This window comes from Pristis pectinata, chromosome 2, assembly GCF_009764475.1.
Source record: "Pristis pectinata isolate sPriPec2 chromosome 2, sPriPec2.1.pri, whole genome shotgun sequence".
Classification (NCBI taxonomy): Eukaryota; Metazoa; Chordata; class Chondrichthyes; order Rhinopristiformes; family Pristidae; genus Pristis; species Pristis pectinata.
The window spans coordinates 11,645,488-11,669,196 of NC_067406.1; the positions used below are offsets into that span (position 1 = coordinate 11,645,488).

A 23,709-nucleotide genomic window follows, 5' to 3' on the forward strand; every position below is an offset into this window, starting at 1 on the left:
GCTGACGCACAGCAAGCCGACGACGAACTGCCCAGCTACAGAACCGCAGTCTCGGGTCTGCAGCTCCGAGATTTCTTGGTTGGTCCAGGTCAGCGGACCCTAATTTGCGACGTTGCGACTGGTCAGCCCTGCCCTATAGTCCCTGCAGCCTGGCGGAGACGCGTTTTTGACTCGGTACACGGGTTGGTGCACCCGTCCATCAGATCTACTGTCCGACTGGTCGCCAGCAAGTTTGTCTGGCATGGCCTGCGCAAACAGGTCAGTGAGTGGGCCAGGACTTATCCGCACTGCCAGACGTCAAAAATCCAGCGACACACCAAGGTCCCACCACAGCAGTTGGAGCCTACCCGTAGGAGGTTCGACCACATACACGTCGACCTCGTGGGCCCTCTGCCAGTTTCAAGAGGAGCCCGGTACCTCCTTACCATCGTGGACCGGTTCACGAGGTGGCCTGAGGCAACCCCCCTGACTGACAGCACCACTGATTCCTGCGCCCGGGCGCTGCTCACAACTTGGGTCTCACGTTTTGGTGTTCCGGCCCACATCACTTCAGACAGAGGCACCCAATTCACTTCCAGTCTCTGGGCTGCATTAGCGAACCTACTAGGGACGCAGCTGCACACCACCACTGCCTACCATCCTCAATCAAACGGGTTGGTGGAACGTTTTCACCGCCATCTGAAATCGGCCTTGATGGCCCGCCTGAAGGGTCCTAACTGGGTTGACGAGCTGCCTTGGGTCCTGCTCGGCATACGCACTGCCCCCAAAGAAGACCTCCGCACTTCGTCAGCTGAGCTTGTATACGGGGCGCCACTAGTTGTCCCCGGGGATTTCATACCTGCCCTTCGGGACCAAGGGGAACAACCCCCAGCAGTCCTACAAAGACTGCGCGAGAATCTTGGCGCCTTGGCCCCGATTCCCACCTCACGGCACGGTCAAGCCCCATCCTGCCAGCCCAAGGAACTACGGGACTGTAAGTTTGTTTTCGTTCGCAGGGGCACACCTCGGGCGCCATTGCAACGACCATATGAGGGACCGTTCCGAGTCATACGGAATAACGGATCCACTTTTATTTTGGACATTGGAGGCAGGGAACAGGTTTTCACGGCGGACCGCTTCAAACCAGCCCATTTGGATCTGCAACAGCCTGTCGAGGTTGCCACGCCGCGACGCAGAGGCTGCCCCCCAAAGCGGCAGCTGGCACAGCCCATGGACCTTGGGGACTGTATCGCCGGTTCTGGGGGAGGTTGTGTGGCGACTCACCGTCTTGTCGGCCCTCATCTTTCCGAGCGACGGGGAGAACCCGCGCGCGGGAAAGTCCTGATGACGTAGGACTTACGTCATTACCGGTTGTTTTTGGGTGGGAACATTCTCCCTTAAAGGGCCCGCGCAAGGCGGGAAAATAAACCAGTTCTGTTTGGCAATCCTCCGAGTAGAGTCTTGTTTTATTCTGCGGTAGCAACCGCTACACAAGCAAGTGTATTCCTGTGCAATAAAATAGAAATGCTGGTAATATTTGGCAGCACTGGGTACCTCTAGAGAAAGAAATAATGTTTCATTTTGAAAATCTTTCATCTGAACTGAAATGTAAACTTGTGTCTCTTGCATTCTCTACAGATGCTGTCTGATCTGAGTATTTCCAGCATTTTCTGTTTTTCAATCTTTTTATTAGTTTTCAAATTAATACAGATTAATATATAGCATCAATATTTATACATGTAGTACAAAGAGATCAGGAGAACAATCATAGCATAGATAATCGTAAAGACCAATAAAATATAAAAAACAATCTGTAGATCCAACGATCTCTTAGTAAATATAATAAAAGAAAGGAAAGAAAAAGATTTATTATATAAATTAAAAAAAAACCCCAAATCAATAAGAAAAATTGTAAACAATATAAACTAAACAAAAAAAATTTAAAAAAACAAACAAAAAAAGATAAAAAAACTGGGCTAAAATTTCTCAGTAGAAACAGAGCAATATTATGTCGTCAAGTCCATTCCTCCAAGTTGGAAAGTTATTGAAAGGGGCTCTACATCATGTGAAAATATTGAATAAATGGATTCCAAATATCTTGAAATTTAAGCGAAGTTGTGACTATCCTTGCTCATTATTCTCAATCCCTGATGGGATCATTTGTGATTCTGGGAGATGTTTCAGTAATATGTCGGCACAACATTGTGGGCTGAAGGGCCTGCATTGTGCTGTACTGTTCTATATGTTCTATGTTGAAAACGAACCCCGGAAAGAGGGGCTGTTTTTTGTAGCTTTTCTGTGTCATCTCCAGTATTTCGATATATGATACTTCTAACATTCTTAAGCTTGCATTTCATCAGTGCTTATGACATTGAAGGTGGTTGCAATATTACCAACTTGTCACAAGTGATTGAAATTGCTTGGTCTGAATCAAAACCAAGCTGCTGGGATGATTGTTAACTGGTGCTGATTAATTTCCCCCCTATGAAATGGTGTCAAGTACTGGCATTTGTGTTGCTCCCTACTGGGGTATTTTTGCAAAGGATTGCATACATTACAGAAACAGATCATTAGGCCTAACCAGTTTGTTTTGGTTGCAATGCTCCATTTGTCTTTCCTCAACTAAATAAAACTATTATTTCCTCCTCCATTTCCTTCTCAAGCTTTTCTGGTAATTTACCCACATTATTTACTTCTATTGTTCATAGTGGTGGCAAGTTTCACATTTTCTGGTTAATTGTTGTACTGGCTTTAAGGTAGGAGGGATATGGATCTTGTACAGGCAGACGAGAATTAGTTTAATTTGGCATCATGTTTGGCGCAGGCATTGTGGGCCGAAAGACCTTTTACTGTGCTGTACTGTTCTATGTTCTTATCCTATGCTCTTGTTCTATGTGAAGATTGTATAGCACGCATATTATGACTGCACATAGAGGTTGAGAAAATTTTTTTGCACTGTCTGACACCTGTGCAGAGTAGTTAGGAAATTACATAACTGGATTTTTGAAAATGTATGTGTGCAAGATGGCAATCCAGTCATTTACTTCAGAAAGATTTTGGAATTTGGTGCTTTCATTATTTCTGGGTATAATTCCACTCCACTGTATTCAGTCATTTTCTACTGTATATGGAAAATATTTTGTGCATTATCCTTGCCATTTATCCATTAGGGCAATTTCAGTTGACAAATACAGGGTACCTTGAGGCTTTGAAATGAGTTCAAATGATAGAGTAGACAGTCAGTGCCTCCTTCCCAGGGCACCAATGCTCAAGACGAGAGGGCATGGCTTTAAGGTTATGGGTGGGAGGTTCAGGGGAGATGTCAGGGGGAGGTTTTTCACCCAGAGAGTGGTTGGTGCATGGAATGCACTGCCTGGGGTGGTGGTGGAGGCAGATACATTGAACAGGTTCAAGAGCTTGTTGGATAGGCATATGGAGGAGTGTGGGATGGGGGGATATTCGGGAGGAGGGGGTTAGGTAGTGTGAGGGTGGTTTGATGGACGGCACAACATGGTGGGCCGAAGGGCCTGTTTTGTGCTGTATGGTTTTATGGTACTTGTATGGAACTGTGAGAGCTGAATATTATATCCAAGCTTCTGAGAGTTAATAATTGGATGTAGAGCCTGGCAACTTGATTGAACCCGAGGAACCTGGCTGTGTGTCAGGGTCGGGTATCAAAAAAATTGTAAGGTCTTGACTGAGGTTTGAAATGGCCAAAACTTGGTCATGTTTTAATTTTCTTGACCTCTAACTGTGGCTATTTTAATAGTATCAAAACTTTAAAATGACTTTTTCAATTGTAGTAACTGAAGTTTTGTTTAATATGCAGGTTAACTGGAGACTTTGGATATCTTACTGATGGACCAGGGAACTACAAATATAAAACGAAATGCACATGGCTTATTGAAGGACAGTGAGTATTTCAGTCTTTTCTATTCATTGTAGAAAGTCAAATTTTCTGACTTTTTCCCATAATGGAGCTTTATCAAATGAAGCCATCAGCTCAGAGGAGTCATATTTATGCATCTGCTGTCACACTAGCTATTAAGGAAGTGTTTGAGCAGCTCAGATAAGTGCTTGCTTCCCTGGTAGTCAGCTGATGTTCAAAGAAAAGGAAGCCTTGGATTTGTATTGGAACCTATCCTAGGAAGTGATATGGGCTATTAACAGCAGCAAAGCTGTTTCCAGCTACATCTAATGCAGTGGTCATCATCTGACAGATGGATGATTGCCCACTATCTCCCTTAAATCCTTCATTCTGTGGTGTGTCAGAAGCTTTACTGGGGAAACCACAGAGTGAGAACACAGTCTAGTGAAGCCCCAAGGTTGCTGCCTGCTTTGAAAAAAAAACAAAAACAGCATGGCATTGGCAGCTAAGTAATCCAACAGCGGCAGATCAGAGCAATGTTCTGCAGGTCGTAACATGGCATGCCTGGTTAAGGATTAAAGCCAAGATTCAGACAATTGAACAGAAGTAGTGGCTCTGGACCTCCCCGATCTCAGCCAAGTGGCTCAGCATAAAGTGCAAGAAATGAAGCTTGTGTGTTTATTGGCCTTTACCTATCACCTCCTGGCCTCTGTTGCTATTTCCACCCTCCACTCCTCCATCTGCCAGTCACCCCTCCTCACCTGGATCCATTCATCACCTTGCCAGCTCTCTTGCGTCTCCCCTTCCCCTGACCTCTATATTTGGCTATCTCCCCTTTACTCTTTCAGTTCAGGTGAAAGGTCTCGATGTGAAACATCGACTGTCCATTTCCCCCTACAGATGCTACCTGACCTACTGAGTTCCTCCAAAATGTTTTTTTTTGCATTGAGTACAAGAGTTAAGATGTCATGTTGCAGTTGTACAAATCATTGGTTGGGCCGCACTTGGAGCATTGTGTGCACTTCTGTCATATAACATAGGAGGGATGACTTGGGTGGAAGCACCTATTTCTGTGCTGTATAACTCTACAAATTATTTCTGTATTGTTTCTACATTCTTTTTATATAAAATGGTGACCAGAACTGTACACAGTCTTAAATATGATCTAATCAAGATTTACTGCAGGTGTAGCATGATTTCTTTACTTCTCAGTTCCATCCCTTGAAAAGTAAACACTTGCACTTGGTTTGCTTTGTTCAAATACACTTGCAAGCCTGTGGTACTGCTTTAAGTGATCAGTGTATTTGTTCTCTGAGATAATTCTGTGTCTTTATCCCATCTAGATTTGCATGTTGCAACCTCCCTTTTCCTCCAAACCAAGATGAACTAACTTCTATTTACCTGCGTTGAATTAATTAATAAACTTGCAGAATGGATAAAAAGTTGGCAAAGTCCCCCTGCAATTTGTTACGTTACTTTTGCATATTGATCCTTCTTTCCCCCTGTCACAAACCAGCAACAAAAGAAACACACTGAGCATGATTCAGTGTTAAAAACTATTTTATTAATCACTACTTATGATAATACGTAAAATAAAAGTAAAAATGTTAGTATGTTAGAATTCAAGAATGTTAAACCTCGAACGTTAACCCCAAAACTAAACTCGTCGTGTGTGTGTGTGACAAAGTCCAAAACTCCCAGTTCCTGAATGGTTCTTAAAGTTCAGTTCCGCAAGCCATAAGGTGAAACATGAGCAAGGGCTTCTTCAACAACCACCGTTGTCTGAAGATAAGATGTAGATGTAGAAAAACATAGAGAGAGAGTACATACGAAATCCAAATGTTCCACGATGGAACCCAAACGACACTTCAGTGTTTACTCGGTAGTGACTTCCTCACCCCGAAAAGCATCCGAACCGTGGTCGTCCACACACAAATACCTGTTTCCTTCTACAGGTCAGCAACAAAGTGAACTCCACCGGATTACTTCCAACTTCCATACATGGATTTCAGTGGCAAACACAGTTATTGTTTCTCATCCATCGATAGAGAAAACAAGCAGGCTGGTGTCTCTCTCCCTTCTCTCTCTCTCTTTCTTCTTCTTCTGACTTCTTCAACAACGTCATTACGTCCTTTATCTTCTATTGACGTAAGCACGCCCCACACACACATACACACACACTCTCTATCTTAAAGGGACTTTCACTGAGTCCGTAACACCTCCCACCTAAAAAAAAATTTTCCTAAGAAAATTTTAACCGCGCATAGAGTTAGTAATGTTAATAATTATCATGCTACACAACTACAGACTATCAGATTAGTACAGATACATGTTTCCCATTTAACATCGGGAAAGACAATCAGCAATCACATTATCTTTGCCTTTAATGTGAGTTATCATGAGATCAAACTCTTGCAAAATTAAACTCCAGTTTAACAGCCTTCTGTTCTTGTTTTTGACTCGGCTCAGAAACACCAATGGGTTATGATCGGTATACACAGTCAATGGTTTCTGAGCGGTGCAAACATATACACTGAAATGTTGCAAGGCTAAAACAAGCGACAGTAATTCTTTCTCTATGGTGAAATAATTCTTTTGATGCTCATTAAATTTCTTTGAAAAGTAAGCTACAGGATGGTCAATATCATCAAGGTCACCCTTCTGCAACAACACAGCTCCTGCAGCTTCATCACTGGCATCTACTGCTAATGAAAATGGCTTTTCAAAGTCAGGTGTTCTGAGCACAGGATGGTAGCATAAAATGGCTTTCAGCTTCTTAAATGCTTCTTGACAAGAATCTGTCCAAACAAACTTTACTCCCTTCTTCAGAAGATTAGTTAGGGGAAGAGCAATATCAGCAAAATTTTTACAAAATTTTCGATAATATCCAACCATTCCCAAAAATCTTCTAACAGTCCTCGTACCTGTGGGAATAGGGAACTCAGATATTGCTTGAACTTTTGCCTGAACAGGAGCTTGCTTGCCTTGACCTACAACATAACCAAGATACGTCACAGTGGCATGGCCAAATTCACTTTTAGCCAAGTTAACTGTAAGGTTAGCCTTGGAAAGTCTTTCAAACAACCTTTCTAACGCAGAGATGTGATCTTCCCAAGTATCATTCCCAGTCACTAAGTCGTCAATGTAGGCATCTGTATGTTTTAACCCATGAATCACCGAATTAATCATTCTTTGAAATGTTGCCGGAGCATTTTTCATTCCAAATGGCAAAACATTGTATTCATACAATCCAGAAGGGGTTACAAAGGCTGAAATTTCCCTTCCTCTATCTGTTAATGGAACACACCAGTACCCTTTTAATAGGTCAATCTTTGTAAGAAATTTTGCCTTTCCCACTCTGTCTATGCAATCATCCACCCTAGGAATAGGGTAAGCATCTGACTTTGTTACAGCATTCACTTTCCTGTAATCTGTGCAAAATCTAACAGTTCCATCAGGTTTAGGTACAATAACACAGGGCGAACTCCAATTTGAAGTAGAATGTCTAATAATATCATTTTCCAACATGTATTTTATTTCCTGATCCACAAGTTTACTTTTTTCCACATTCATTCGATATGGGTGTTGTTTGATTGGTTTTGCATCCCCAACATCAACATCATGGGTAATTATCGATGTTCTGTTTGGAACATCTGGGAACAGATTTTTAAATTTTAAAATTAATTCTCTCATCTGTTGTTTTTGTGAAACTTGTAAATGGTCCAACTTCGTTTCAAGGTTCTCCATGATATTTTGGTTTTTTAGTTTCGAGGGAACAATATTTGGTCTAAATTGGCCTTCCTCAACATCAACATCAGGCATTCTAGAAACAACCTTTACACCATCCACCAAGGCCACAACTGAATCCCTCTCATAATAAGGTTTTAGCATGTTTACATGACAGAGTTGTGTTTTCTTGCGTCTATCTGGTGTTTTGATTATATATGTTAGATCAGTCACTCGAGATTCAATAACATAGGGTCCAGAAAAACGAGCTTGCAAGGGATTATTTTGGCTAGGGAAAAATACCAACACCTTTTGCCCCACTGCGAATGTCCTAGGCCGAGCACGTCTATCAAAATATGTCTTCATTCTTATCTGGCTTGTTTTCAAATTCTCTCTCGCTAGCTGGCAGACTCTCTCCAACCGAGTTTTAAATTTTTGGACATAGCCCAACAGACCCAAGTGAACTTCCTCATTAACCCATTGCTCTCTTAACAACTCCAAAGGTCCTCTCACCCGATGTCCAAACACAAGCTCAAACGGACTAAATCCTATTGACTCCTGGATCGATTCTCTAACGGCAAACAAAAGTAAATGGATACCTTCGTCCCAATCCTTGGTGTTTTCAAAGCAATAAGTCTTCAGCATATTTTTGAGAGTAGAATGAAATCTCTCCAGAGCTCCTTGAGATTCTGGGTGATATGCAGATGATACAATCTGCTTTGCTCCCAGCTCATAGACTATTTGTTGAAAAATTTTTGACATAAAATTACTACCTTGATCAGATTGGATTTCTTTTGGCAAACCAAACAAGGTAAAAAATTTTACAAGAGCCTTTGACACCGTCTTGGCCTTAATATTTCTAAGGGGTATTGCCTCTGGAAATCTAGAAGTGGCACACATGATGGTTAACAAATACTGATTTCCAGTCTTAGACTTTGGTAATGGACCAACACAGTCCACAATCACCTTCGAAAAGGGTTCACCAAAAGCAGGAATTGGTTTCAAAGGAGCCACAGGGGGTTTTTGATTTGGTTTACCTACCATCTGACATGTGTGGCAGGTTCGACAAAACATCACCACATCTTTTCTCAAACCAGGCCAATAGAATTGTTTCAAGATCTTCCCTACAGTTTTATTCACACCAAAATGACCACCCAAAGGCATACTGTGGGCCAGGTTTAAAATCTCATCCCTATAAACTTTTGGAACAACAACCTGATGAATAACTTCCCATTCCTCAGTAACAGGAACATGAGGAGGTCTCCATTTCCTCATTAACACTCCATTTTTGACATAGTATCCAGTTGGCACCTTTTCAATCTCCTCACATGAGAGTGCTTTTTCTTTCAATTCTGTCAACTCAGGGTCCTTTGTCTGTTCCACCATAAAATCCTTCCTTGACAAAGACAAATCTTTAAATTCAGGCTCACTATAAGGATGTTGATCCTCCAGTGAAGACAGAAAACTCTCAGATAAGGCATCAAAATTTTCTTCCTGTTTAGGACTGTCACAAGGAACTACATCAGACTGCACCGGACTGTCTGTCTTGGCTAATTCTTTAGCTCTAGCTCGAGTCACCGCACATGATGGGTAAACATCTGGATCATCCTCAGACTCATCAATCCTTGGTTTGGTTGTTAACCGTACCACAGGATCACTTTCTCCATTTGCAAGGTCATTTCCCAATAACAAAGAAACTCCTTCCACTGGCAAACTAGGTCTTATCCCTATCTCGACTGGTCCTTCTACGAACTTTGACTTTAAAATCACCCTGTGAAAAGGGACAGACATGGTCTCACCTGTAACGCCTCTCACTAGATTTACCTCACCAGTGTCACTTTCTTCACCAAAATTTAAAACACTGTCCAGCAAGAGAGATTGACTAGCCCCAGTATCTCTAAGAATTTTCACTGGCACCTGGGGTGACTCATCATTCAGTGAAACAAAACCCTCTGATACATACGAACGGAATTCCTTTCTCACCTCCTCCAACTTTTCCGCTTTTCCCTCTTTCAAGGACTGATCTTTAACAGCATCTCCTAAACCTTTTTGATTTTTAATTGCCTGAAAGCAAGCATTGGGCCCAGCTTCCTTCTTTTTCTTCAAAAGGGCACAATTAGATATCACGTGGCCAGGTTTCCTACAGTAATAACAAGTACGCTCAACAGGTTTCTCCAGCCCTGGCTTCTTTTCATCCTTCCCTTTTTGATTACCTCCCAATTTAATCTCCGGTTTCCCTGGATTGTCTTTGTAACTCCTTTGAAAGGTTTTAGGTTGTCCCCATTTGGATTTATGGGTTAAAGCATAATCATCTGCCAACCTAGCAGTTTCTTGTAAAGTTTCCACTGCCTTTTCATTTAAATATGTTGTTAATTCAGCTGGAACACATCTTTTAAAGTCTTCCACTAGTATCAATTCTTTCAATTTATCAAAATCCCCATCTACATTTTTAGCCATGTACCATCGTTCAAAACATATTCTCTTTCCATTGGCAAATTCCATATAAGTCTGATCTGCAGATTTCCTCAAGTCTCTGAATTTTTGTCTATAAGCCTCAGGGACCAATTCATAGGCCTTCAAAATAGCTTGTTTTACCTTGGTATAATCAGCTGCATCCTCAACAGACAAAGCAGAATAAGCTTTTTGAGCTTTACCTTTAATCACACTCTGTACCATAAGAGCCCATCCTTTCCTTGGCCAGTTTGAACTCACAGCAACCTTTTCAAAATGTTGGAAATACTGATCAACCTGATCTTCTTCAAACGGAGGGACTAATCGAACCTCCCTGCTGGCTGAAAAACCATCTTCAGAATCAGATTCCGAACTCCTACGCTTCATTTATAACTCATGCTGCCTCTGTTTTTCCTTTTCCTCACTATCCAGCTCCATCCTCTTCAATTCCATCTGCTTCATTGCTAGATCAGCCTCTATCTTCATCTGAGTTAGCTTTTGTTCAGCCTCTAATTTCTCTCGCTCTCGTTCAGCTTCTAATTTCTTTTGTTCTCGTTCAGCTTCTAATTTATTTTGCTCTCGTTCAGCCTCTATCTTTGCCAGCTGCACCTGTGCCTCAGAAATTGCTATTTCACTGCCAGGAAACTGTTTTAACACTTCCTTCTCAAACACCTTCTTTTCCACATAATGGCCAGCTATCAATCTCTGAATATCTGCCTTTCTCATAGACTGTTTTACTTCTGTAAGGTTTAGCCTTGTAGCAATCTTTATCAAATCATCCTTTTTCGCCACCTCCAATCCCTTTTTGGGTTGGTGACTCCAAAAATGCCTTAATATCCATTGCTGCTGGTTTCCACACACACAAGCCAATTAAAAAGAATTTATCAGACCTCCCTCAAGAATCTTTGGATTGAATCCCGAACAAATCTCGTCAATCTGGGGTACAATCCCAGACGACACTCGTTAACCTTGGGAACTATCCCGGACGAGCCCCCAATTTTGTCACAAACCAGCAACAAAAGAAACACACTGAGCATGATTCAGTGTTAAAAACTATTTTATTAATCACTACTTATGATAATACGTAAAATAAAAGTAAAAATGTTAGTATGTTAGAATTCAAGAATGTTAAACCTCGAACGTTAACCCCAAAACTAAACTCGTCGTGTATGTGTGTGACAAAGTCCAAAACTCCCAGTTCCTGAATGGTTCTTAAAGTTCAGTTCCGCAAGCCATAAGGTGAAACATGAGCAAGGGCTTCTTCAACAACCACCGTTGTCTGAAGATAAGATGTAGATGTAGAAAAACATAGAGAGAGAGTACATACGAAATCCAAATGTTCCACGATGGAACCCAAACGACACTTCAGTGTTTACTCGGTAGTGACTTCCTCACCCCGAAAAGCATCCGAACCGTGGTCGTCCACACACAAATACCTGTTTCCTTCTACAGGTCAGCAACAAAGTGAACTCCACCGGATTACTTCCAACTTCCATACATGGATTTCAGTGGCAAACACAGTTATTGTTTCTCATCCATCGATAGAGAAAACAAGCAGGCTGGTGTCTCTCTCCCTTCTCTCTCTCTCTTTCTTCTTCTTCTGACTTCTTCAACAACGTCATTACGTCCTTTATCTTCTATTGACGTAAGCACGCCCCACACACACATACACACACACTCTCTATCTTAAAGGGACTTTCACTGAGTCCGTAACACCCCCATAAATTTTGTTTAATCCACAAATTTAGAAATTTCCCTCACGGTCTTAGTGATGTTGATTTGGACACCTGTGGCCCTCATAGAACAGCATTAGCCATTTTCATCCGTTGTGAATAGCTACCATAACTGCTTGGTCTTGAAGCCAATTAGCAATTCATCCTGATCTGCACCGACTACATATGCTCTGACTTCATTTGTTAATTTTTTGTGATATGTTATGAAAGTTCTTCTACAATTCTTGATAAATTACATCTAGTGCACAGCCATTTTCTCTCTTATTACCTCTTCAGAAAATTGAATAGGATTGATCAAGCATAGTTTTGTTTTGTGATCCATGCTGAGTAATAATTATCATTTTTGTGTATCCTGTTCTCTCCTTAGTATAGATTCCATTATTTTCCCTTGTGTTGCTATTAAGCTGATTGTAATTCCCTGGACATGTGCTAGCTACCTCCTTTAACATGTTTATAATCCACCAGTCCTCTGGAATTGCACCTTCTCCTTACAAATTGTTGATGTCTCTGCTATCTTTCCCTATATTTTCTTAAAATGTGTGGATGCAATTTGTCCAGAAAGGAGAATTTATCCTCCTTTAAGTTTGATTTGTATATATAATTTATTAAATTTTTCTATTTTAAATGCATTTAAGTCATTAATCATCTCATTATCTGATGTGATACCCTCCTGTTCTCCTACCTGGTGAATTCTGAAGTGATGATTTAAAATGGGTATCCCTCAATTTACACATTTTCCTTACTCTAATGAAAGGAATCCCAATCTCAGCTCATGATGTATTTTGTACTTCTCCCCATCTTTGTCGTTGTCAAGATGATTGAGGGTGCAGTGCTCTGTTGTTCGTGGGATTCATCATTTTATTCTGCGCATCTGTTAAGATGTCTTCTAGATGTCCAAACAGTTGAGGATTGCACATCCTCTAAGAAATCATGGGAAGCTATATGCACTAATACTGAACTAGATGTGATTAAATGTGTAAAAAGTGAGTTTGCTGGACATCAATCATTCATCAAAGTTTGTTGCGCCAATAGATTTCTTTATTAGTACATTGAAACACACAGTGAAATGCATCTTTGCATAGAGTGTTCTGGGGGCAGCCCGCAAGTGTTGCCAGGCTTCTGGCGCCAACATAGCATGCCCACAACTTCCTAACCTGTATGTCTTTGGAATGTGGGAGGAAACCGGAGCACCCGGAGGAAACCCACGCAGACACGGGGAGAATGAGGAGAATAGTGTGAATGTGAACAATGTGAATAATATAAAAATTTGTGCCCTAATTGTTACCCCTGGAAGTGCATTCGTATGTTATAATGTAGAGAATAGATAAAAAGATCTAAGAATGTGGTTGAAAGATCAAAATGAATGGCATGTGCCCTTGAGTTTGATGACAATCCAGGAAAAATGAGGTTGTTATGGCAAGATTTGAAAGAGCATGAGGAGGAGGATAGAAAGTGTCAATACATTCAAGGCCAACTGCGGCTGGTTTGAAAATTTCAAAAAAAAAGTGTAAACCTACTTGTCGGGTAGGCAGCAAGTGCAGATAATATGTTGGCAGAAAATTTTCCCAAGGAGTTGAAGCTCATAATTGAGATTACTCTCCTCAATAAGTGTTTAATGTGGATGACTCAGGGCTCTTGGAAGAGGATGGCTTCATGCCTGTTCACCGCAAGGAATGAGTAAACTGGTCCAGGCTTCAAGGCAGCCAAAGACCGCTTGGCTTCTCCTTGGAGGCAATGCTGAGGGCAAATTTAAATTTAAGCCTCACTTAAGATGCCACTCAGACAACCCAAACACTCTGAAGAGATTTTCAAGACCAATCTTCCAATGGTGTGATGATCCAACAAAAAAGCCTGAAAGACTGCACTTATCTAAGATTGTATCATGTCAATGCTCTCCACCTTTATTAAACAATGTGTGAGGAATAACCTGGTCAACAAAATCTTGTTCATCATCAATGGTACCCCATGGACATCTGGTTAACATTGAGCAGATGGCTGATTATTTTTTTTTGGGCCCCTAACACTTCCTCATTGAAACAAACAATGGATCAGGGTGCTAACACTATGTTTAAGTCTTTTGATCTGCAGTACGTAATGAGGCATGCATTCTGGGCAAAGCCACCACTCGGGAAACTTGAAAGGAGTATAACATCAAGATAACTACAGGCATTAGTTCCTCTTGGGATGACATAACCCATGCAATAATGAATGATGTATGAAGGAAACTATGAGTAGAGTGTGTGCGCATTTGTGCTGGAGATAGGTTCCATTGTAGCCTTCGAGAAAGAATTGGATAAGGATATACTGAGAAAAACATTGTACGTCTACAGAAAAGGGGCTGGTGGATGGAATGATTTGCTTGGTCTGGTAGAGGATCGGCATGGATAAGTAGGCTGAATGGCCTCTGTTTTTAACCATCCTCCGATTCTATGATTTCTATTGTCACTTTCTTGAAGCCTCATTCATCAGCGCAGCCACCACCCCAAAAAAATGGCAGGACAGTCATAGTAAGAACCTTTCCCAACATTGATGCAAGCTCCATCAAGCTTAGATTCAACACAACCACCATGTGAACACCAAGGACAATTAGCCTTCCTTGCAGTAATGCGAGGAAAGCCACCACGACCACTTGCATATGAAGATTCAGATTAGAAGCAGTAGATTACTTGGTCCCTAAAGACTGCTCCATCTTTCATGGCTGATCTGATTGAAAGTTTAGCTCTGCATTGCTATTCCCAGTAAACTTTCACCCTATTGTTTATCAGGAATATGCTTCAAAGAAGATCCTGCTTTGAGCAAAAGGCTCTGAGGGGAAAAAATTGACCTTGTGTCTATCCTACATGAATGAACCCTTTTTTTTCTGTCCATGATTTTGACTGATGTGTCTAAGATTTTTCACCATTTTGTTTTCTATCCCTTGATTCAATTTCATGGTTGCTCTTTGCTTTGTAATTCTTTTTAAACTTCTTTCCTAACCCCTTAGTTTTCTCACTTATTGTGCATTCCCTGCTGCTATGAGTGTACTTAACCTTTTTCCTTAACCTCAGTTGTTCTCTTATGTCTTTATTCATCCATGGAGTCTCATGATAGTTGTTTTTCCATTGTGTATTTCCTGGTCTCAAATCTCTCTTAAATGTTTCACTTTCATGTTTTATATCATTGTTTACCAATATTGTTCGCCATTTTATCTCCCCAAGTTCTTTATACAGCCTCTTAAAAAAAAATCAGCTTTACTCAAATGTATTAAACTGTTTGTTGTCATATTCTGTTCTTCTCCATTGTCATAAAATATAATATATAAGGGTCACTATTGTTACGTATGCATGGAGCAAGAGCAACATTGGTGTGGTAGAATAAACGTGTTTACTGATCTATATTAATCAAAATACAGAAACTGAGCAATTTACAACTGTAGGTCCACGAGAAGGTCTGCGGAGACCTAAAAGCGCGCGTCCCCGAAGTCCCGCGCCAAAAGTGAAGTTGTGTGCGTCAGAGGGCACCGTTGCTCTGCCGAGCGATTGGCTGGCCAGTGCATGCATGAGGATATGATAATTATTGATAAGACCCAATAATTATCGGATATTATAACTTCCGGAATACCAAATGTAGCAAAGACGGACCGTAATTTAGTTACAGTAGTTGATGAGGAACACGATGTATAAGTACTTAACGCCTCTATCCACTTCGAATGGGCATCCACAATAGCCAGAAATGTGTGTCCCCAGTATGGTCCAAAATAGTCAATATGAATGCGCTTCCACGGAGAATCGGGCCAGGCCCATGGTTTAAGGGGGGCCTTTGGTGATGCTTTCTGTGTTTTCTGACAAATAGGGCAGATGCACACCATATTCTCAATATTGGTATCAATTTTCAAACAGGAGATTCTCTCATCATAGACTCCAATAATCAACGCTTGGATAAGCATCGCTTTTTCAAATTTGTTTGATTGGATGTCTTTTTATTTGCATTCCTGCACAGCCAGAGTTAATCTTGTGATGAAATCATCCACATTCTCATTAGGGTTCTGTCGCAGTTGTGGGAACCCGAAGTGTGCCATGAAGACATTGTCCTGCATCCCCCAAATGTTGTCTAAAGCCTGAAACGTGCTGGCCAATTCAGCTTTGTTCTCTAAGTGCAGAGCGTCAAAGTATTTCTGCCCGAGTACTCCCAAGTGCATGCGAAGCAACTTGCATTTGATAGCTTCCTTCAGCTCCACCTTTGGTGTTAAAACTGGTAGAAGTTTGATGTAGTCCTGGAAGGTCTCTGGTGTTGGTTTTGCCATAGTTGCGGCCCAAAATGAACTGGGTGCTTGAAATAGAGAGGCCATTCTTGTTTTGATCATCATCACCATTTGTTACGTATGCATGGAGCAAGAGTGACAACGGTGCGGTAGAATAAACGTCTTTACTGATCCATATTAATCATAATACAGAAACTGAGCAACTTACAACTGTAGGTCCACGAGAAGGTCTGCGGAGACCTAAAAGTGCGCGAGTCCCTGAAGTCCCGCGCCAAAAGTGAAGTTGTGCGCATCAGAGGGCGTTATCGCTCTGCTGAGTGATTGGCTGGCCAGTGCGCACATGCGTACTGCCATACTCACGCCATCAATCTGCTGGACAATTGATTGACTGGCATGCGCACTTGCTGGATTCTTCGTATGGTTCGTCCAATTCAATTATTATCTAGATTTCCACTTATTCTTACTTGTTCCCACAAGTGAACTATCTTTTAGACTCCTTTTCTGTGGCTGTGTTTGCTCCCTTACTGTCAGTATCCTCTAATCTTTCCTGTGGTCTCTTTTCTGCTTTGTTTATATTTAGGCTGCTTAGCTTTCTTGGAAGTTCCTCTCCCTAAGTTGACCCCTGTCCACGCCCTTCACTGGTTCAAAGCCTTTTGCAAATTACTTACTTGTCCCTTCCATTAAGACACTGGTCCCATCCTGTTTCAGGTTGGACCTGCTGTCAAAGTTAGCTGCTTCCTATACCAGAACTGGTGCCAGTGTTCCAGAAGAGAGAGCACCTTTTACTCCCCACAACAGGTCTTGAGCTGCATGTTAATTCTACTGACATGTGGGTTTTCATTGCCAATTTGCAGTGGCTTGGAAAATACATTTTTTTTCCATTTAGGGGATGTGGATGCGCTGTGCAATGCTGACATTTATTGCAGGTGACTAATTGCCGCTGAATTGAGGAGTCAGTTCAGAGTCAACCAAGTGTGTGGGTATAGAATTGCATGTAGGCCAGACCAGGTAATGATGGCAGACTTCCTTCTCAGAAGGACATTAGTGAGCTTAGATGGGTTTTCATGGCAGTACAGAAGTTTCATTGTTATCATTATTAAGATAAAATATATATTTATTAGTCACATGTACATCGAAACACACAGTGAAATGCATCTTTTGCGTAGAGTGTTCTGGGGGCAGCCCGCAAGTGTCGCCACTCTTCCAGCGCCAACATAGCATGCCCACAACTCCTAATTTGTACGTCTTTGGAATGTGGGAGGAAATCGGAGCACCCAGAGGAAACCCACGCAGACACGGGGAAAATGTACAAACTCCTTACAGACAGCAGCAGGAATTGAACCCGGGTCGCAGATCAGTTTGAACTTCAGATTTATTTCACTAATTGAAATCCTCCATCTGTCTTGTTGGGATTCGAACTTGGATCAATGGTCTAAAGCTCTGGCTGCTGATCGGCTTAACCACTTCCTTGAAAGTGACAACATAGGTATTGATTTATTATTGTCACTTGTACTGAGGTACAGTGAAAAACTTGTCTTGCATACCGATCATACAGGTCAATTCATTACACAGTGCAGTTACATTGAGTTAGTACAGAGTACATTGACGTAGTACAGGTAAAAACAATAACAGTACAAAGTGTCACAGCTACTGCGAAAGTGCAGTGCAATAAGGTGCAAGGTCACAACAAGGTAGATCGTGAGGTCGGAGTCCATCTCCTCGTAAAAGGGAACCGTTCAATAGTCTTATCTCAGTGGGATAGAAGCTGTCCTTAAGCCTGGTGGTACATGCCCTCAGGCTCCTGTATTTTCTGCCTGATGGAAGAGGAAAGAAGAGAGAATGACCCTGGTGGGTGGGGTCTTTGATTATGTTGGCTGCTTCGCCAAGGCAGCGAGAGGTAAAGACAGAGTCCAAGAAGGAGAGGCTGGTGTCCGTGATGCGCTGGGCTGTGTCCACAACTCTCTGCAGTTTCTTGCGGTCCTGGGCAGAGCAGTTGCCATACCAAGCCGTGATGCATCCGGATAGGATGCTTTCTATGGTGCATCGATAAAAGTTGGTGAGTGTCAAGGGGGACATACTGAATTTCTTTAGCCTACTGAAGAAGTAGAGGTGCTGGTGAGCTTTCTTGGCCATGGCATCTATGTGATTTGACTAGGACAGGCTATTGGTGAAGTTCACTCCCAGGAACTTGAAGCTCTCAACCCTCTTGACCTCAGCACTGTTGATGTAGACAGGTGCATGTTCACCGCCCCCTTTCCTGAAGTCAATGACCAGCTTTTTTGTTGACATTGAGGGAAAGGTTGTTGTCATAATACCGTGCCACTATCTCCTTCCTGTACTCTGACTCATTGTTGTTTGAGGTACGGCCTACAATGGTGGTATCATCTGCAAACTTGTAGGAGTTAGAGCAGAATCTGGCCACACACTCATGAGTATATAGGACCATAATTTAAAATGTTTAAAAGGACATTTGGACAGGTACATGGATGACAAAGGCCTATAGGGATATGGGCCAAATGTGATAGTTCTGACAGACATCTTGATCGACATGGAGGAGTTGGGCCGAAGGGCCCGTGTTACTCTGACTTCTCGACTGGATCCTCAATGTCTAACATTGTCAATTTGGAGCCTAACCCTTGATATTCTTTTAGCCGTCTGTACTTATACTATCACTTCCAACATTAACCCTGGCAACTCCATTTATTCCCTCTTTAAGTTCCTCTCCAGCCACCTTGATACACCTCTAACCCTGCCATCAACAAGGCAACACATCCTTTGGAATTCTTGTTATTGGCAGCAGAGAATGCCATCTTCCCTTCTAAATCTCTATCATTCACTATTGTCTCCATGTGCTTATCGTTCAGGATTGTGTATTGATTTTCATTGTGTCATTGAAATTGCTACAGTGTGAAATTTTTGGGATAGTTTTTAAATGCTTATAAATTAAGAACGTTTCTGACTTGAATTTGTTTTTGTACCTAGGCCAAACACTATACTGAGGCTTCGATTTATTCACTTTGCTACAGAGTGCAGCTGGGACCACTTATATGTGTATGATGGGGACTCTGTTTATGCACCATTATTAGCTGTGTTCAGGTAAGAAGAGCCTTCAGTTTGTTCAACTGGATTTTGATTGCTTTGGTTGTGGAATCTGTAGTGATTGCAGATCATAACTTCACTAAAGCTACTGCAGTCATGCAGCACAGTTATGCCATATTATGAGCATCAGAAGCTGAAGTAAGTAATTGATTGTCAGAATAGGACAAATAAGTATTGAATCAAACTTTCAAGTAAAATTGGAGTTGAAAGATACTAATTTCATCTTGTGACATTTCATTCCATGGATATGCTTTCATGTTTGGGGCCATTGAAACTGACAACTAAATAATTACTTCCTAATGTTTCACAGTTAGTGGACTGCTGCAGCATTAAGTATGGGGCCAGGTGAAGTAACTTAGAGTAACAAGATTTATATTTTCAAAAATCAGTAGGTAATTATTCTTTGTTAAACTCAACACCATTTGAATTTTTGTCCATTTTTCACGTGCTCCTTTATTTTTGGAGTGAGGATGTGATTGGAAAGACCAAAATTCAATGCTCGTTTTCTAGTTCTCTTGAGAGGGTGGTGATGATCTGCCTTGTGATGAAGGTACCTTCACAATGTTGTTAGTGGAATATTCTTCCCTTTTCATCTAACTGAGATGAAGGAATGTTGTATTTTGAAGCCAGGATGGTATGTGGCTTGAAGGAGAACCCGCAGGTGATTGCATTTCCACTGGTCAGCTGCTCTTCTGCTTGGTAGTAGAAGTCACAAGTTTCAGAAATGCAGTTGAAGAAGCGTCGATGAATGTAGATAGTCCAGGTTTGATGTCTAAAGTCAGGCACCCACAGGACTGACTCTGTGATGGATTTTAAATTTTCCCATATTTTGGGTGTTAAAATAAAGTTTGAAAGCAAATCCAAAAAGTCATAAGAAACAGGCCCTTAGGCTCATCTAGTTCATACCGACCTGGTTTTCTGCCTAGTCCCATCTACCTGCACCCGGACCATATCTATCCATACCTTTCTCATCCACGTACCCATCCAAACTTCCCTTAAATGTTACAATTGAACCCGCATCCATCATGTCCGCTGGCAGCTCGTTCCACACTTGCACCACCCTCTGAGTGAAGTAGTTCCCCCTCAGATTCCCCTTAAATATTTCACCTTTCACCCTAAACCTACGACCTCTAGTTCTAGTCTCACCCAAGGGGAAAATGCCTGCATGCATTAACCCCATCTATACCACTCATAATTTTGTATACCTCTATAAGATCTCCCCTCATTCTCCTGCACTCCAGGGAAGAAAGTCCTAACCTGTTCAACCTTTCCCTACAACTCAAGTCCCAGCAACGTCCGCGTAAATTTTCTCTGCACTCTTTCAAGCTTATCGATACCTTTCCTGTAGGTAAGTGACCAGATACTACCTGGACTTCTTGTAGGGTTCTGGATCGCTGGTCTTGAACACCACAGATCTAGCCCTCAGCAGACTGCGAATCTCCTGGTTCAGCCAGGGTTTCTGGTTTGGGAAAACTTGGTATGTTCTCGACGGCACGCACTCATCTACGCAGGTCTTGATGAAGAAGTCTGTGACGGCTGTAGCGTATTCATTCAGCTACGAAGATGAATCCCTGAATATGGTCCAGTCCACTGATTCAAAGCAGTCCTGTAAACGCTTCTCTGCCTCCCTTGACCATACCTTCACCAAAATCTAAAACCAGAGTCTAAAACCAAAAGACATTGTTTAAGGTGAGGAGGGGAAATGTTGAAAGGAGATCTGAGGGGCAGGTTTTTCCCACACAGAAGGTGGTGAGTATATCGAACAAGCTGTCAGCGGAGGTGATAGAGGCATTGGACAGATTTAAAACATTGGATGATTTAAAATATTTGGAGAGGTACATGGATAGGAAAGGAATAGATATAGATATTTATTAGTCACATGTACATCGAAACACACAGTGAAATACGTCTTTTTGCGTTGCTAAGAATGTGCTGGGGGCAGCCTGCAAGTGTCGCCACTCTTCCGGTGCCAACACAGCATGCCCACAGCTCCTAACCCGCACATCTTTGGAATGTGGGAGGAAACCGGAGCACCTGGAGGAAACCCACGCAGACACACGGGGAGAAAGTACAAGCTCCTTACGGACAGCAGCGGGAATTGAACCCAGGTCGCTGGCTTATTATAAAGGGATATTGGCCCAAGACAGGAAAATGGGATTAGCACATTCCCATTTTCCTGCATTTACCATATTGGTCAGCATGGACAAGTTGGGGTGAAGGCCCTGTTTCCGTGCTGTACATCTATATGACTCTATTTGCCCACTCAATTGCTTGCTAAACATTCACCTTTATCAACTTGTGTACAAGCACAACTGAGTCCCTTGGGTCATGTTGATCATCAAATCTCTCAGTATTTAACAAATAATTGGTAACCGGTTTATTATTGTCATATGTACCGAGATACAGTGATAGACTTTGTTTTGTATGCCACCCATACAGATCATTCCAAACACAAGTACATTGAGGTATTTAAAAGAGTAGAACGATTATAATAGATGCAATGAATAGATCTGCTGAGAGCAGCTTGCAAAGAGTCACCACGCTCCGATGACAAAAACTCCAGAAATCTGGCACCCTTACTAATGGTGGCAGACTGGCAGATTTTTGGGACTACTGCTTCTATTAATACTCCAACATATGTTTAATTCCCTCATTTTTTGAGGTTACGTAGTAGTATAATAAATTTTCCTGTGAAGTCGGTAAGTTTAAAGGGAGCACAGAAAACAAGGCTGCAGTGAATTGTAAGGAAGCACAAGAACAGGGCCTTGGTGTGCATAATGGGAGTGTGAGAAACAGCACCCTTTACACATAGGAAGCAGGGGAAACAGGGCCCTGCTGAGCCAGATTGATGATTATTGGAGTTTTACTTTGCTCCTTTTCTGATATCTGCACCAAACTGGATGACTTCACATTTTTCCACATTACATCCCATACACCATGTTCTTACCCACTTACTCAGCTTGTCCATATCCCCCAAAGCCTTCTCACAACCCTCCTCCCCCATACTCACAAACACACTTAGTTTAGTATCATCAGCAAACTTGGTGTCCTCAGCCAAATCTTTGAGAAAAGTTGTGAAAAGCCGGACCCAAGCAAGCACTGATCCTTGCAATACCCCACCGGTCACAGTGTGCCATCCTGAGAATGATCCATTTATTCCCACTCTTTGCTTTCTGTGTGATAAGCAATTCTCAGCCCTTGCCCGTATGCTGCCATCAATTCAACTACCACCAGGCTCTAACCCTCCTGTGCAGGACCTTGTCGAAAGCCTTCCAAAAATCCAAATACATCACGTCCTTTGGTTCCCACTCATATTTTCCACTGGGCACATTTTCAACACTTCCATTCCTTCAGTTCCTCATTTTTTTCTAGACCCTTGATTCTCTCATATACCTGTCTCCTTCCGTAAAGACGGATCCAAGGTAATTGTTCATTTCCTTATTCCTCATGATAAAGTTTCTCAGCTATGCTTTCACACTTGCCCTCATTAATCTTTTTCTTTTTATGTATATTTAAAAACTCTTAGGTCTGTTTTTATGTTTCTCAGTAATCTTTCCACATATTCCATCTTGCCATTCTTTATCAATTTATTTGTCCACCTTTGCAGAGTTCAAAAATGCTCCCAATTCTCAGGCCTAATTACTGATCGTGCCTCCTATGTCCACATCCAAGTTGTTCACATATATTTCACACAGCACAGGCCCCAGCACTTGTTCCCTGTGGAATACCACTTGTCGCATACATCCAATCACAAATACAACTATCTATCATCACCCTCTTGTCTCCCATTACAAAGCCACTTTTGGATCCAATTTACCAACTGGTCCTGGATTTTATGGGCCTTTAATCTTTTGCACCTGTCTCCCATGTGGGATCTTGTCAAAGGCCTTACTGAAATCCATATAAACTACATCTACGGCATTTCTACGGATGAAACATTTTTCCTGTTGGTTTTTGTGCCTTAATGAAAAAGTTGCAAAATCTATTATTGATTTCTTTTAATGATAACCACTGCCAGTCGTCCATTATAACTTTCACAGAGCTCCCACAACAGTCAATTCTCCTCTTGTGCCTTTATAGTTCCCTTATATTACTCTAGTTTCACATTGCACTACATCACTTTCAATCTCAATATCAAATTCTATCATATTATGGTTACTCTTCCCCAGAACAATCCTTGATAACATGACTATCAATCATCACCATCTCACTGCAAAAAAAAACAAAATCCAAAATAACCTTTACCCTAGTTAGTTCAACATATTGATCTAGAAAAGCAACTCATTTACATTTCATGAATTCATCTTCCATCTTATTACTGCAAATTTGATTGAGTCGATATGTTGGTTAAAGTCTCCCATAATTACTGTATTATTCCTGTCTCACTCATCTGTTATTTCCTGACTTATGCCATACCCAATATTACGACTACCATTTGGTGGTCAACAATTAACTCCCACCACAGGAGTTTAGAAGAAAGAATTATGATCGTGAGGGGTCTTGTCAGGATGAAGATGGAGAACAGTTTTATAGAGCATCTCCTAGATTACTTGTTAGAGAACCTAGAGGTAGGAGACACGCTATAAAAATAAAGGGTCATCCATTTAAGATGC

General features: G+C 41.7%; 1 protein-coding gene across 2 annotated transcripts in view; it reads left to right on the forward strand.

Moving 5' to 3' along the window:
• The window catches only part of atrn (attractin), a 350,568-nt gene that overhangs the window by 42,085 nt on the left and 284,774 nt on the right, over positions 1 to 23,709 (forward strand). For both annotated transcript variants that reach the window (XM_052010514.1, XM_052010515.1), the window contains exons 2-3: positions 3,809 to 3,892; positions 18,980 to 19,093. In XM_052010514.1, coding sequence (XP_051866474.1) covers positions 3,809 to 3,892; positions 18,980 to 19,093 — 198 coding nt within the window. The remainder of the gene's footprint in view (positions 1 to 3,808; positions 3,893 to 18,979; positions 19,094 to 23,709) is intronic.